This window comes from Miscanthus floridulus, chromosome 11, assembly GCF_019320115.1.
Source record: "Miscanthus floridulus cultivar M001 chromosome 11, ASM1932011v1, whole genome shotgun sequence".
Lineage (NCBI taxonomy): Eukaryota > Viridiplantae > Streptophyta > Magnoliopsida > Poales > Poaceae > Miscanthus > Miscanthus floridulus.
Window position 1 is genome coordinate 31,312,871 of NC_089590.1, and position 14,970 is coordinate 31,327,840.

Consider the following 14,970-nt stretch of genomic DNA (forward strand, 5'->3'; position numbering starts at 1 on the left):
GAGCTAGCTATGAGTGGAAGAAACTTTGTTTTATGTATACATTATTAGCGTGTGATGACTTTGGTAGACTGCAACAAATATTGCTTTTCTCGTGCATGCAAATATAATTTTCTGTGATTTCTATTTGGATTTGTTTCAATTGGTATACAATATTCACTGGTGGAAAATATATGGTGGGAAATAAAAACAATTTACTGGCGGGAAATATATGGCGCCAAATTTTGAATTTTCAAAAACAATTCACTGGCGGTTTTAATAATAAACTGCCACTGGAAAAATTATTCCAAAGGCGGCAGATGTAGACGAACCGCCTGTGCTAAAAAAGCTACACTAGCGGTTGACTTAAACAAACCACCAGTGAAAATGCTTTAACACTGACGGATTGTTTACATCAACCGCCAGTGTAAACATTATTATCATTGGTGGTTGTTTTAGAGAAATCGCCAGTACAAAGTTATTTCTACTTGCGCATCTTAACTAACCGCTTGTAGTATTGTTGATTTGTACTAGCCTTTCACACTGGCGGTGAGTTTAGCCGCCAGTAGAAATGCCTCTGAAACCGCCAGTGCTGAGCTCCAGTGTACTAGTGATACTCCCAGGATTCTCGACTACCGGATATGCTGGCTAACGAATCCGTCCCAAAGAAGGCCTGAAGGTTCACGATTCGCTTATTTAAGGAAGGATATCTGAAGATCATGCTAATACTCCGACTAGGGCATGACTATGTAACTTGTAGGGGAGGCCTTGGATATAAATAGCTAGCCATCCGCCCTGTTGTAATCATCGAAACTCTCATTTGCATAGCCATCTTGTAATCGCCATCTCGCTATTCGATGAGATCATAATACAAACACTATGCCAGATTTGCACATTACTGCCGGCCTCATCACTGTCGGATTTGCGAGAACCGGCAATGATGTACCTTCACTACCGGTTATGAGCTTGAAAATAAAAAAAATGATTGGTGCTGGGCTACGTGAGTCCCGCGTGACATCGACTGTACAAAATTGGCTGTGTACATGTTAAAGGTAAACAAAACTGAGATACGAACCTCTGCTGTTTATGGGTCATGAGCAGGGTGTATATTTGAGCTGTATATCATTATACCTTAGACATCATGTTGCTCCATATTTACATGTAATAGTGTTTGGTAACTTTGGAGCAGTAATATTTATGATGCCAGGTACAGCTTGATCTTTCATGATGTAATGCAGGATTATGCGTCTAAAGCTTCATGAGTTCAGTTATAATAATGTGAGCATCAATATCTGGCTTTTTACGTCACAAATCATTTCTACTCATTTCTCACACAAACCCAAGCTTCAAAGCCACAGGTTCTTTATGCAAAGATTTGAGGGTAATCTCGTCACTTAATTTTCGCAGCTTGGCATCACAAACTTATCAATTACTTACAGAGTAGCCGTTTAAAAGTTGTATACCCGTCCAGTCAAATTTTAGATGGAATAGCCAACGGTCGTTTTCAGGCGTCAAATAATGTCGCTCCACCATTATTGTTGCTTGTTTATTCGGTATTTGTTTTTTCTTGCCACTCTCGTCCGCTGCCACCCGTATTATAGATAATAAGGCCTTCCGTGTAATAGGTTGCGACTGCGACGTACTCCTCGTGATAAGAACGGGAAGCTATTATTGTACTGGCTCAGGTGCCTGATATATCCGTTGTGTTATCAGCATGGCCGGCCACAAAGTCCTGAAAAGACGGTCAATCATATATATACCATACCATCATTGTACGTGGCTCAAATGAAACGAAGATGCGTGATATATGAAAAAAAGCTATTATCGTCTCACAAATTAGTCTTCATCTATGTAATTAATTTAGTAATTAGTCTATATTTAATACTTCTAATTAGTAATTAAACTATGTTTAATACTCTTAATTAGTAACCAAACATTCGATGTGATAGGTGTTAGGAAAGGTCATAATTAGATAAGTTTCCATTGATTGTAAACGTGGAACAACAAGGATATGTATTGGCCTAGGACTCCTATAGATAGAATTGTTAATATTAGATTTCCTTGTAAAGGAGTCCTGGCCAAACCTCCTGTTGTTTCCACGTATATATGTAACGCCATGCGGAGGGCTTTTCTCTGATCTCCTTGAGAAAAACACGCAGCCGGTGCATCGACCCAAGATAGGGCGACACCGTTTTTCCTACTGCCCTCTGATTTCTACATGGTAATCAGAGCCATCTAGTCAAAATAGATTGCATCTGCCATGGCTAGCTCATCTGCAACCTCCAACCTTCTTCTCAGTCAACCCATTGCCGAGAAATTGACGAAGTCCAACCATGCGCTATGGAAGGCGCAAGTTCGGGCTGCAGTACGTGGTGCTCGTCTTCAAGGATACCTCACCGGCGCCTCTCAACCACCCGCTGCAGAACTTGTCACCAAAGGCGCCGATGGCAAGGAGATCAGAGTGCCAAATCCGGCACTGGAGGATTGGGAAGCAACGGACCAGCAGGTCCTTAGCTATCTCCTTAATTCCCTATCCAAGGACATCCTCTCGCAGGTTGCTACATGTGCAACGGCGGCAGAAGCATGGAAGATCATAGAAGATATGTTCGCGTCACAGACGCGGGCAAGAACTGTGAACACACGGATTGCATTGGCGACTACCCAAAAAGGGAGTTCGTCCGTCGCGGAGTACTTCAGCAAGATGAAGGCCCTAGGCGACGAGATGAAAGCGGCAGGAAGGCCGCTAGAAGATGAAGAATTGATCGAGTACATCATCACTGGGCTTGGCGAAGATTTCAGTCCGCTCGTCACGTCTCTCTGCACTAGAGTGGAGTCAATCACTCTTGATGAGTTTTATTCACAGCTCCTCAGTTTTGAAACTCGTATGGATCTTGTCTATGGAGGGAACCAGGGAGGATCGGCCAACGCAGCCAGTCGCGGACGTGGTCGCGGGAAAATTATCCGCAGCCGTGGCCAGTCTCGTGGAGGCTACATGCAGCAAGGAGGCCGAGGAAACAATGGAAGCCGCGGCGGCTATGGTGGTCGTGGAAGCTCTGGAGGACGCCTAGGGCGTGGCGGTGGCTACAACTTCAATTGCAACTACAACAACAATCAAAGGGCTTCATCCGATGAAGAGCCCTTGTGTCAAGTATGCTTCAAAAGAAGACATACTGCTGCTGAATGTTGGCACAGGTTCGATGAAGATTATGTGCCAGATCAGAGATTGGTGGCTGCGGCCACAAACTCTTATGGGGTGGACACAAATTGGTACATGGATACTGGTGCCACTGACAATGTGACAAGCGAGTTGGAAAAGCTGACGACGAAGAACAAGTACCATGGGTCTAATCAGATTCACACAGCCAATGGGACAGGTATGGATATTAGTCATATTGGCCATACTACTGTTCATACTCCTAGTCGTGATATTCATCTAAAAAATGTTCTTTATGTTCTACTAGCCAAGAAAAATCTCGTTTCAGTTCATCCCAATTTCTTGCTACTGATAACTCAGCCTTTCTTGAATTTCACCCCAATTTCTTTTTGATCAAGGATCAGGCAACGAAGAATACACTTCTTAAGGGACCATGTCACAAAGGCCTATATCCTCTTCCTGCGTCTTCAATAAAACAAGCCATGACCGTCACCAAGCTACCTGAGTCAAGGTGGCACAGCCGTCTTGGTCATCCATCCTCCTTTATTGTTAAACAAGTTATCAGTAGCAATAATCTCCCATGTTTAGGAGAATCTTCTAGTGAAACAGTTTGTGATGCATGTCAACAGGGTAAAAGTCATCAACTTCCCTACCCTGTGTCATCTAGTACTTCAAAATTTCCTTTGGAACTTGTTTTCTCTGATGTTTGGGGTGATGCGCCAGAATCAGTTGGTAGAAAAAAATATTACGTGAGCTTTATTGATGATTTTAGTAAATTTACTTGGATATATCTTCTGAAATTTAAGTCAGAAGTTCTTCAGAAATTTCAAGAGTTTCAAGCTTTAGTTGAACATCTCTTTAATAGAAAAATCTTGGCCATACAAATAGATTGGGGTGGTGAATATCAAAAACTTAACTCATTTTTTACTAAAGCAGGCATAGTTCATCATGTCTCTTGTCCTTATGCTCACCAGCAAAACGGGTCTGCTGAAAGAAAGCATCGTCATATTGTTGAAGTAGGGCTCTCCCTTCTTGCTCATGCATCAATGCCACTTAAATTTTGGGATGAAGCGTTTCTTTCTGCAGCCTATTTGATAAATTGTGTTCCTAGTAGAACCACTGGATATCGCACACCTCTCGAATTACTTTTTCAGCAAAAACCAGACTACACATCCATGAGAGTTTTTGGCTGTGCTTGCTGGCCTAATCTTCATCCATATAATGCTCACAAACTTCAGTTTCGATCTAAACAATGTATCTTTCTTGGCTATAGTACTCTTCACAAAGGATATAAGTGCTTAGATGTGTCCACTAGTCGCGTCTATATTTCGAGGGATGTCGTCTTTGATGAAACAGTTTTCCCCTTTTCAAAACTTCATCCCAATGCAGGAGCTCGTCTTCGATCTGAAATCCATTGTCTCCATCCAACTCTCTTAAATCCGACTCATGGAGAAGAACATTTAGTAGGCCAATTTACTAATCATCCAGTAGATATTGCTAATGATCTTGTTGCAGTGCAACAGGGAAAAAATTCTCATTTGATTGCAGGGAACACATCAAATGATGGATGTTCACCAGACGCAGGACACGAGGCTGATATGACTGGTGAATCTGCCTTAGGATCGGCAGCTGATCAGGCGTCTGGCGCGGCATCAGGTGCGAGCGAATCTATCCCGGGTGAATCGGCGCCCGTCACCGCACCCCTGCCAGGCGGTACTGGCGCTGCCACATTGCCTCCTCCTGCGCGCACGGGGGGAACCAGCGGCGAATATTCAGCGTCAGGATCGGCCGCCTCGCCTTCAGTGCCGATAGGATCGGCTGGTTCAGCGCCAACAGGGACGCCATCAGGATCTTCTGCACCACAGCACGTTGACAATTCTCCTCAGAGACCCAGAACAAGATTGCAAAGAGGAATTCGCAAAGATAAGGTATATACTGATGGCACTGTTAGATACAGTTTATTTTCTTCTACCGGTGAACCATATACTGTTGAAGAAGCCTTAAGTGATTCGCATTGGAAAGCAGCTATGCAAACTGAATATGATGCTTTGATTAAAAATAAAACCTGGCACTTGGTTCCTCCTCAGAAAGGTATTAATATTATAGGATGCAAATGGGTATATAAAATCAAACGTAAAGCTGATGGCAGTCTAGACAGATATAAAGCTCGATTGGTAGCTAAAGGTTTCAAGCAAAGATATGGTCTTGATTATGAGGATACTTTTAGTCCGGTGGTAAAAGCAGCTACTATTCGTACTATCTTGTCTATAGCTGTGTCTAGAGGATGGAGCTTACGACAGCTTGATGTTCAAAATGCCTTTCTGCATGGTATATTAGAAGAAGAAGTTTACATGCAACAACCTCCAGGTTTTGTAGAAAAATCCAAGGAAAATTATGTTTGTAAATTGGACAAAGCTTTGTATGGATTAAAACAAGCGCCAAGAGCCTGGTATTCTCGTCTGAGCACTAAACTTATTGATCTTGGTTTTCGGCCTTCAAGAGCTGATACATCATTGTTTATTTTCAACAAGGGAGGAATCTTTATGTATATTCTTGTATATGTTGATGATATTATTGTGGTCAGCTTGACAGAACAGGCTACGGCAGCTCTACTCAAAGATTTACAAAAGGATTTTGCTTTGAAAGATCTAGGTGATCTTCATTATTTCTTGGGAATAGAAGTGAACAAGGTACGGAATGGTATTCTTTTGACTCAGCATAAACATGCTACTGATCTCTTGAAGAAAGTTGGAATGACAGATTGCAAAGCTGTATCTACCCCTCTATCTACCAGTGAGAAATTATCCTTACATGAAGGATCACTGTTAGGTCCAGAAGATGCTACAAAGTACAGAAGTATAGTTGGGGCATTACAATATTTGACTCTCACAAGGCCGAACATTGCTTTCTCAGTAAATAAAGTATGTCAGTTTTTGCATGCACCTACTACTGTTCATTGGGCAGCTGTGAAGCAGATATTAAGGTATATTAAACAATATACTCAGCTTGGATTAAATATACATCGCTCAATGTCAACATTAGTAAGTGCATTCTCAGATGCCGACTGGGCTGGTAATGTTGATGATAGAAAATCTACAGGTGGATTTGCTGTATTTATTGGATCGAACTTAGTATCCTGGAGTGCTCGTAAGCAAGCTACAGTATCAAAATCTAGTACAGAGTCAGAATATAAAGCTATGGCTAATGCAACTGCAGAAATTATGTGGGTACAAACTTTACTCAAAGAATTGGGAGTTAAAAGTCCACATGCAGCAAAATTATGGTGTGACAATCTTGGTGCTAAATATTTGTCAGCTAATCCAGTGTTTCATGCTAGAACCAAACATATTGAGGTTGATTTTCATTTTGTTAGAGAACGGGTAACTCAGAAACTTTTGGAGATTGAGTTCATCCCGTCTGGAGATCAGATTGCAGATGGTTTTACAAAGCCTTTATCTGTAAGATTATTTGAAAATTTCAAGACCAATCTTAACCTCAGAAGGTTATGATTGAGGGAGGCTGTTAGGAAAGGTCATAATTAGATAAGTTTCCATTGATTGTAAACATGGAACAACAAGGATATGTATTGGCCTAGGACTCCTATAGATAGAATTGTTAATATTAGATTTCCTTGTAAAGGAGTCCTGGCCGAACCTCCTGTTGTTTCCACGTATATATGTAACGCCATGCGGAGGGCTTTTCTCTGATCTCCTTGAGAAAAACACGCAGCCGGTGCATCGACCCAAGATAGGGCGACACCGTTTTTCCTACTGCCCTCTAATTTCTACAATAGGGACTAAACTTTAGAAGTTGGAACCAAACACCCCCTTAGACATTGTTTGGATATCCATGTATTCACATCAATCCATATGTGTTGACCTCAACACATGTAGATAGAGCAGGTAAATACATAGGCATCCAAACAAGTCCTTAATTAAGTTAGACTTATTTTCAAATGCTAAAGGAACGTAAAACACTTGACATAATTTTATTTTTGAAAATAAAAAAGGATGACAAATGGCAATGAAAATATAAAAGAATTAATGGATAATTCAGCCAGTATGAACTTCCCAAATCAAACCTGAACCAATACTAGATTGGTTGTAATTTACAAAAGATGATCACATTTGCACTAAAATTTTTCAACCTTCTATTTTGAAAAAGATATAATATTTCCATCTAGCCTAGCTACTTATTAACCAAATTGAGTAGCAATACTTACATGGTAGACCATGGCTATAATTCTATCAATACCCTATGCTATCACTCTAGTATCGACAATAAATTATTGATCACCTTTCCGTGAAAACACAAACTTGTACGATCATAATGTTGCAACGAAAACAGAGGAACACCATGGTTCTAGTCCTATAAATTTTATGAACTAGTATTAGTATAAACCAGATTCATGTTGTAAACTAGAGATCGGTCTCGTGTGAAAAATCCACCTTCGTATGATTAGAATAGAGGATTGAAGTTTAAGAACAATAGATACTAACTATATTCACGATTAGCGGCATCAACTTCTGGATTGACGTCGTGGAACACATGCTCCGTGATGTGTGTCTTATACTTGCCAAAACCATCTTAAACAATTCCACACTAACCTCACGTATAATAAACATGCCGTAAACCTACCATTAACCCTAGCGTCTAGTATGTGAGTACATATTTTATCGCGCTAGCAGCGTTTGTGTCATATATGCACTAATTTGAGCAGTTTTACTTAGTCGTTAGACTAATAATCTTCACCCACCTGCTAAATTATTGTATTATTAAGTAATTTACTCTAGAGATACAAGAGTACGATGTAGTGGAAGACCATTTTAGCCTAATAAGCCCCTCACAGGTCACGGTGGTCCCGCCACGCTGCAGCATGTGCGACGGTTCATTAGTGCGAATGGAATTGCGTTGTGAATCTTGCAACTGATTGCCCATCCATCGACGTGGACTTGGCATCGTGCGTGTCACTTGACGTGCACCTGCTAGCGAATCTCCGCTGAACCAAACACCAATAATGCACTTCTCTATGCATGATTTTTTTTTTAATTTTAACCCTTTTTTGAATTTAATTTTAAATCTAACACTGTCGGTTTTTTATTTTAAAACTAACAATTTTGACCGTGCCTATTGCCCTGGCGCGGCCAAATGCCTGTGCCGCGCCATGCATGGTGGCGCGGAAGAGGGCTGACGTGGTGACGACCGAAATCACTGACCGCTGACGTGGCTGGGCCTGCCGCGCCACCGATCTTAGTATGGTAGGATCGCGCCATCTATCACGGCGCGGCAGGGATCGACTTGAATGGACTGTGAAAGAGACCGAAAGAGACCGCTCGGTCGCAGGGCTAGCTTTTTTAAAAATGGAGGGCTCGCCACCCGAAGAGAGAGGATGTGGCCAGAGCCAGCAGTCGCATGTTGTGCTGCCTAAGGCATAGGAGCCAACTACTTGGTCTGCGGCACTGCACGTCTGGAAGAGCGGTGCTGGCGTGGTCTACAATCACCATGGTCTACAATCAATGCACATTAGGAAAGTGCTGGCACAGGATATGCAGTGCTTGCAGCCATTTTTGACCAAGAATCGGAGGGAGTAGCGTAGAGAGGGAAGCGGCACAGTCCATGCGCCCAAGCCATGTAACATCCATTAGGGCACTCCCAATGGAGAATTAAGGTCTTGTTTAGTTTCAAAAAGTTTTCCAAAAAAGTGCTACAGTAACCATCACATCGAATCTTGCGATACGTGCATGGAGCATTAAATGTAGACGAAAAAAAGAACTAATTGCACAGTTTGGTTGGAAATCGCGAGACGAACGTTTTGAGCCTAATTAGTCCACAATTGAATACTAATTGCCAAATAAAAACGAAAGTGCTACAGTAACCAAATTCCCAAATTTCCCCCAACTAAACAAGGCCTCATGGTGGTTTCTATCTCTATCAAATGAGATGCCAACTCAGCAAAATGCTGACATGGCAGCTTAATTAATGAAGAAAGAGATGAAAAATAGAAGAAACCGTTTCTTCAAGAGGAAACGATGTCGTCTCTTGAATCGATGCACGAAGAAACTACGATTTCACTGTTGGGAAGAAACGAGTCGTTTCTATCAAGTTGCGGCGCCTGTGATGGCTTGTCGGCCGCCGCGGCACGCTCGCTCGCCAACGGCCCCAGCGCTTAACCTGCTAGCCACACGCTTGCCAGCCGCCACCGCGCTCGCTCGCGCCGCCGCTGCGCTGGCCGCCACCACGCTGGCCCGCTCGCACGCCGGCCGCCACCATGCTCGCCTGCACCGCCGCTGCACGCGCTAGCAAGCAGCCACCGCGCCAGAACAGCGCCAAAATCATGAGGCCGCGGCGCCGGAAGGGGCAGGACAAGAAGGCCGTCGTCATCTACTAGGGCATCTAGTCGCGAAAGATCATGAAGGAGGATGGCACGGACTGGAGGTGGTTTTGCTTCAGGCTGAGCACTTGATCTGCTCTACACATTGCAACCGTCGGGTTCCAATTTGTGATGGTCGCCGTTTGATTGTTCGTTGTTCGTTCATATGCATCATGTACGTACGTGCAACCATGCGACACGTATAGAGCGGACACGTCGATCGACATAAAGAAGCACCACGAGCCGCCGGCAGCCGCGCGCACTCGCCTGGCCGCCGCGCACCCGCCGGCCACCGCACGCGCTCGCCTGCGCCGTCGCGCACGCCCACAGGCAGCTGCGCACCTTCGCCCGCCCCGCAGCGCGCTCGCAGCTGCTCTCGCCAGCTGAGCTCGCCCATGGCAGATAGTACCAGAGGCGAGAGCATCCATGATAATCGGTGGAGGAAGAGAGAGAGAGAAAAACGCACATTTATTACGCGAAGAAACCTGCATTGTGGGGATAGTTTCTATAGACGAAATTTTGCTGACGTGGTCACTACGGAAATCGTGCGCAGTGTCTACCATTGGGACTGCCCTTAGAAACTTAGTAAAATATGAACTAATTTAACTGGCATGCAAGGCATAGTTACCTTTTTTTAACAGAGGTAGTATACTGTCACCACTGGAGTAATGTAAACAGTACCTATTTCGTACAGAAACACTTGAGAGGGAGTATAATAATACATATATTATCATCATCACTTCATCAGTCAGCCATCGAGCAGAATGACAATGCAAGCAACGTACTAGTAGGCAGCAGGTACTACTGCGCTCTGAGACGACGTGCCAGCTGGGAACCGTGTAGTGGTGCAGGAGACATATGTGATAGGGACACGACGTGACAATTTGAGAATGGAGAAAAAACAAATAAACTAGTACTACTGTGACGCATGCTATAGTACCTTGCCGCTTTAGCGTCCTCACCACGACCTCACCGTCAGTACAAGGCCTAAGATTTGGGAGAGTGACGTGACGCTGCGGCAAACGGAACGAGATCCTCTAACTTGGGGCTCTTTCTACTGCAGAGGACGTAGGACCTCCGATGCCGTCCGTTCCGCATCCTGCGGCACGAATAAAAGCAAACAGAGGAGGAGAAGGAGAAAACAATAGAGACAATTCCCTATGTGCCATTAAAAAAGATCGCAATGCTTGTGTGCCTCTAAAAAAGTTCAGCGGTCTTCAGCGCCACTGCTCCAACTTTTTCGTGCCCTCCATGCTACTTCCATCAATTTGGGCTCTAACGCCGTCAAACTGCAGGTGTGAAAAGACAAAAATGTCCTTAAGTGTAAATATGTCATTAATTTTTTTGAGCATCTTAACGACTTCAAATGAGAAAATTCAAAACTAGAAAGTTGTAGATCTCGTCGATATCTATAATTTTCATATAAAAATTATTTTCATTTAATTTCGCAAAAAAATAATATGATTTTTCTAAGATATATTAATCATATCAAATCATATTCACCTTGAAAAGCCTCAAATATAATAGGTGTATACAAGTTGCTAGCTTGCATTAACATAGGTGGTGGTCTCATACAGATTTTAGGTAACTTTTTCCTGAATTTAGTTTAATTGTGTACTTCTCATTTCTAATGTGAAGACATCCTTAATATAACATTCAGCCCATTTTTCTTTCACCTTGTATATACTATCCAACTAAGTTGGCCTGCTCACCTTTTTCCTCTAAAGGTCAAACTTTTGCCTCAATAGATCAAACTTTTATTCAAATTATGCGATGTCCTCATACTCAAACATGCACGCACTGAAATATGATAGAATACTAGTGTCTTCATTTTTCTCTTTTCTCTTCTCTCTTTTCTTCTCTTCTTTCTTCTCTTCGTTCTTCACTTCATGTAGATGTTTGATAGCATTCTGCATAATGTGAAAGGTGCATAGTCCATGCCATGCTTATGCAAATACTGCTGCAACTGCCTTTCCCATTGCAGCACCTTGATCTGTTTAGAATGTTTTAGGTTGCTGTCCATTTTGAGTTTTTAGAAAAGTCTCAAATAGCCACTTGAAAGATTCAAATGTTTTATCATACATGAGTGCAGCACCAAAAACTACAGTTTCTCTAAAATGGTTGAATCCGACAAAGACACCAAAAGGCCTGCTCTCCTTGTTAGTTCTAAAAGTAGTGTCAAAACTAACAACATCACCAAAGTGTGCATAGTCCATAATCATTTTAGCATCAGCCCAGAATATGTTTGCTATTTGTTCTTCACAATCCATTTGCAATGCATATTGGAATGATAGATTTTTGGCAATTTTGTCTTGAAAATACTTAAGCATGCTACCTGCTTGGCCATATGCCATCTCTTGTTGTCGCTTGGTGCGCAAATAGTTCTTGTGATCATGAAGGGTGTAACTAAGATTAAGTGGTCCACCAACTTGGTGGCTAGCCAACTCATGTGTTGCTTTTGGTCCAATTCCCGCATCATCTGTCATTTCAATTTCAAATGCTTGTAAATCAGAAATTTTCCTATGTGACACCAATAAGTGAAAGGTTTTTGGTAGGTGCAGTTTGTGATTGTGTTCCAAAATGACATCAGATACTTTATAATGTCCCTCCTTTCGATCCAATTTAAGAGTCATGCGGACTTGACAATCCGTTCTAGTTTCAGCTCGAGGGCATTTAGTTAAATGATCCCTTTTGTCCTGCAGCCTATGACCCTCATTTGCACAAACAAATCTACTTGATGTAACCATGCCATCAGAAGATCTTTTATTTGTATACCTTTTTCTAACCTCAAAACCTTTTTGTCCACCGTAACTAAGCCAAAATGCCCAAGCCTCATTCCAAGTTCGAAACTCCATGCCAACATGAGGTGCCAAGCCAGGTAGTATATCTCTGCAACAAAAAAGAATAACATGAGAAGGGCTTGTGGAAGTACAGAGAAAAAATTATGAAATAGATTAGCACTACCAGGGTAAAATACTTATGATGTCACATCAGAAATGATAAAGTGGGGTTGTGCTGCTTACGTATTGGAATCATGATGCAATTTGTTAGTTTGTTCTTCCATCGTGCTTCTTACATGACAACAGTAGAAGCAAAAACTAAGTCTGCAACCTAGTGATGAAATTTCAATCAATCTCAATGAAGCCACTGTAAAGAGGAACGACGAGAGAGAAGGGAGAAAGATTACTCACACCTGCACACAATTGAAGTGCAGAGGAGATGCAAGAGGAGAAGCTCGGGCGATCGTAAGCGTCGTCTTTGGCGCCTTTTCTCATCAGACTCCCGCCGTTTTTTACCAGGTTCGTGCCTTTTTCGTCCATCCGGCGCTGTTATTGGGCTCCTTCTTTCCCTCCTCTGTTTGCTTTTTCTCCGTGCCGCAGGATGTGGAATGAATGGCATCGGAGGTCCTACGTCCTCTGCAGTAGAAAGAGCCAAGTTAGAGGATCTTGTTCCGCGGCAAACATCATCATCACAGCGTGCTTTTCAGGCCGGTCAGCGAGGCCACACACAGCAACCGAGCGGTCTCTTTCTGTCTCTTTCAAAGTCCATTCAAGTCGATCCCTGCCGCGCCGTGATGGATGGCGTAGCCCTGCCGCGCCAAGATCGGTGGCGTGGTAGGCCCAGCCACGTGAGCAGTCAGCGATTCCAGTCGTCGCCACGTCAGTCCTCTGCCGCGGCACCATGCATGGCGCGGCACAGGCATTTGGCCGCGCCAGGGCAATAGGCGCGACCAAAAGTGTTAGTTTTAAAATAAAAAACCGACGGTGTTAGATTTAAAATTAAATTCAAAAAAGGGTTAAAATTAAAAAAAAATCTCTATGCATTGGGTCGCCGTCAAGGCAAAAGCACACTACTGGTGATGGCAGGGATGACTTGGATGTGGAAAATACCTCAGATAATTTGTGTATAAAATAGCACACAAATGATGATAGTACTGAACTGAAGATTGATAGTGTATCTATATGACTATATCCCACTACCTATGTTCGTATCAGTATATATATGTCGATTCATATCCTCTATCTGTATTGATCTCTATCACAATAGTATGCTGATTGATCAATGCAAAATCAGTGTCACTAAGAAGCTACCAATGAAAGGTGTAAACCCCTCTTCAGAAGTTTCTATGGCCTAGTTATTCTAAGGGCAAAGAAAAAGTACCTCCCTAGAATCAGTTTATGGCTATAGCAGACATTGTAATTGCCCTCATCTTCTTTGTTTCTTGAGCTTCAGCTCCCCTTTTTGTTGCTGTTTTTGTTTCTGTTTTGTTTGGACCTCCTTTTTTAATATATTCCCAGTAGGAGCGTAAGCCCCTCCTGTTCTCTAAAAAAAGCAGTGTCACTACATACACAGTCCAACATTAATACTAATATAAAAATGAAATACACCTTTTTGCGGAGTTTGTCAGCATCCTTTTGACATTTGCACATCCACATTTCATCTTATAATGGTTCACAAAAATGAATCATCTTATAAATATGAATAAGCTATCACTATATAACTACACGTGTTCTTAAAAACGACATAACATCCATGTCAATGTCATCATATATAGAAGATCAACCATCTTTTAGAGATTCATCGAGGACACTAGATGCTTGTAAAACACTAGACGCTTGTGTAAACACGGCTACTTATCAAACCAATAATACAAGGTACACGCACACCTTTCATTGGAAGGCGAGGTTGAAGTTCCAACAAACTCCACTACCATTCCTTCCAAAGCCGGCTAAGCGTGCGTTCAGCCTCCGCTTCACCGGAGATGCCACCGGAACCGGACGACTCATCGGTGGCCTCCTCTACCGCCGCGGCAGAAAGCTACACGAAGGTCCTCCAGGGCAGGTACGAGCTCGGCAGCGTCCTCGGCTGGGGCGCCTCGTCTAAGGTCTACCGCACGCGCGACGTCCGCTCGGGAGTCCACGTCGCCGTCAAGGCTGTCCGGAAGCCGCACCACCCGTGCTCCCCAGAGGACCCCGTAGCGGCGCACCGGTCAGTGGAGCGGGAGCTCGCCGCACTCCGCCACGTCCAGGGCCACCCACACGTCGGGCACCTCCTCGACGTCCTGGCCTCCCACTCCACTGTGTACCTCGTGCTGGACCTCGCACGCGGCGGCAGCGTCCAATCTGCGCTGGAGGATAGGGTTCGATCCAAGGAGCCCGCCGCTTACTGGCTCTTTGGGCAGCTCGTCTCTACGCTGGCGCATGTGCACCCGCGCGGCGTGTTCCACCGGGACGTGACACTACGCTAAATTTGCACATCACTGTCGGCCTCATCGCTGCCGGATTTGTAAGAACCGGCAGTGATGTACCTTCACTGCCGGTTATGAGCTTGAAAATGAAAAAAAAATGATTGGTGCTGGGCTAAAACCGGCAGTGAAGGACCACATCACTGCCGGTTTTTGGCTTGAACCGGCAGTGTTTTGGCGGGCACTCATCACTGCCGATTTAAGCCAAGAGCCGACAGTGATTGG

General features: G+C 43.6%; 1 protein-coding gene and 1 non-coding gene across 2 annotated transcripts; both read left to right on the forward strand.

Moving 5' to 3' along the window:
* Positions 1–2,716: 2,716 nt before the first annotated feature.
* Positions 2,717–2,855, forward strand: LOC136495062 (small nucleolar RNA Z247). Its single transcript, XR_010768851.1, has one exon. It is a non-coding gene; the product is annotated as a small nucleolar RNA Z247 (small nucleolar RNA).
* An 11,407-nt stretch (positions 2,856–14,262) lies between these two features.
* On the forward strand, positions 14,263–14,748 carry LOC136491754 (CBL-interacting protein kinase 22-like). The gene has a single exon (XM_066487997.1). The coding sequence runs from the start codon at positions 14,263–14,265 to the stop codon at positions 14,746–14,748; it is 486 nt and encodes a 161-aa protein (XP_066344094.1).
* Positions 14,749–14,970: the final 222 nt, after the last annotated feature.

What these genes read in the sequence shown, in the direction of transcription:
- LOC136491754 (XM_066487997.1), top strand. Translation starts at nt 14,263, where the DNA reads ATGCCACCGGAACCGGACGACTCATCGGTGGCCTCCTCTACCGCCGCG.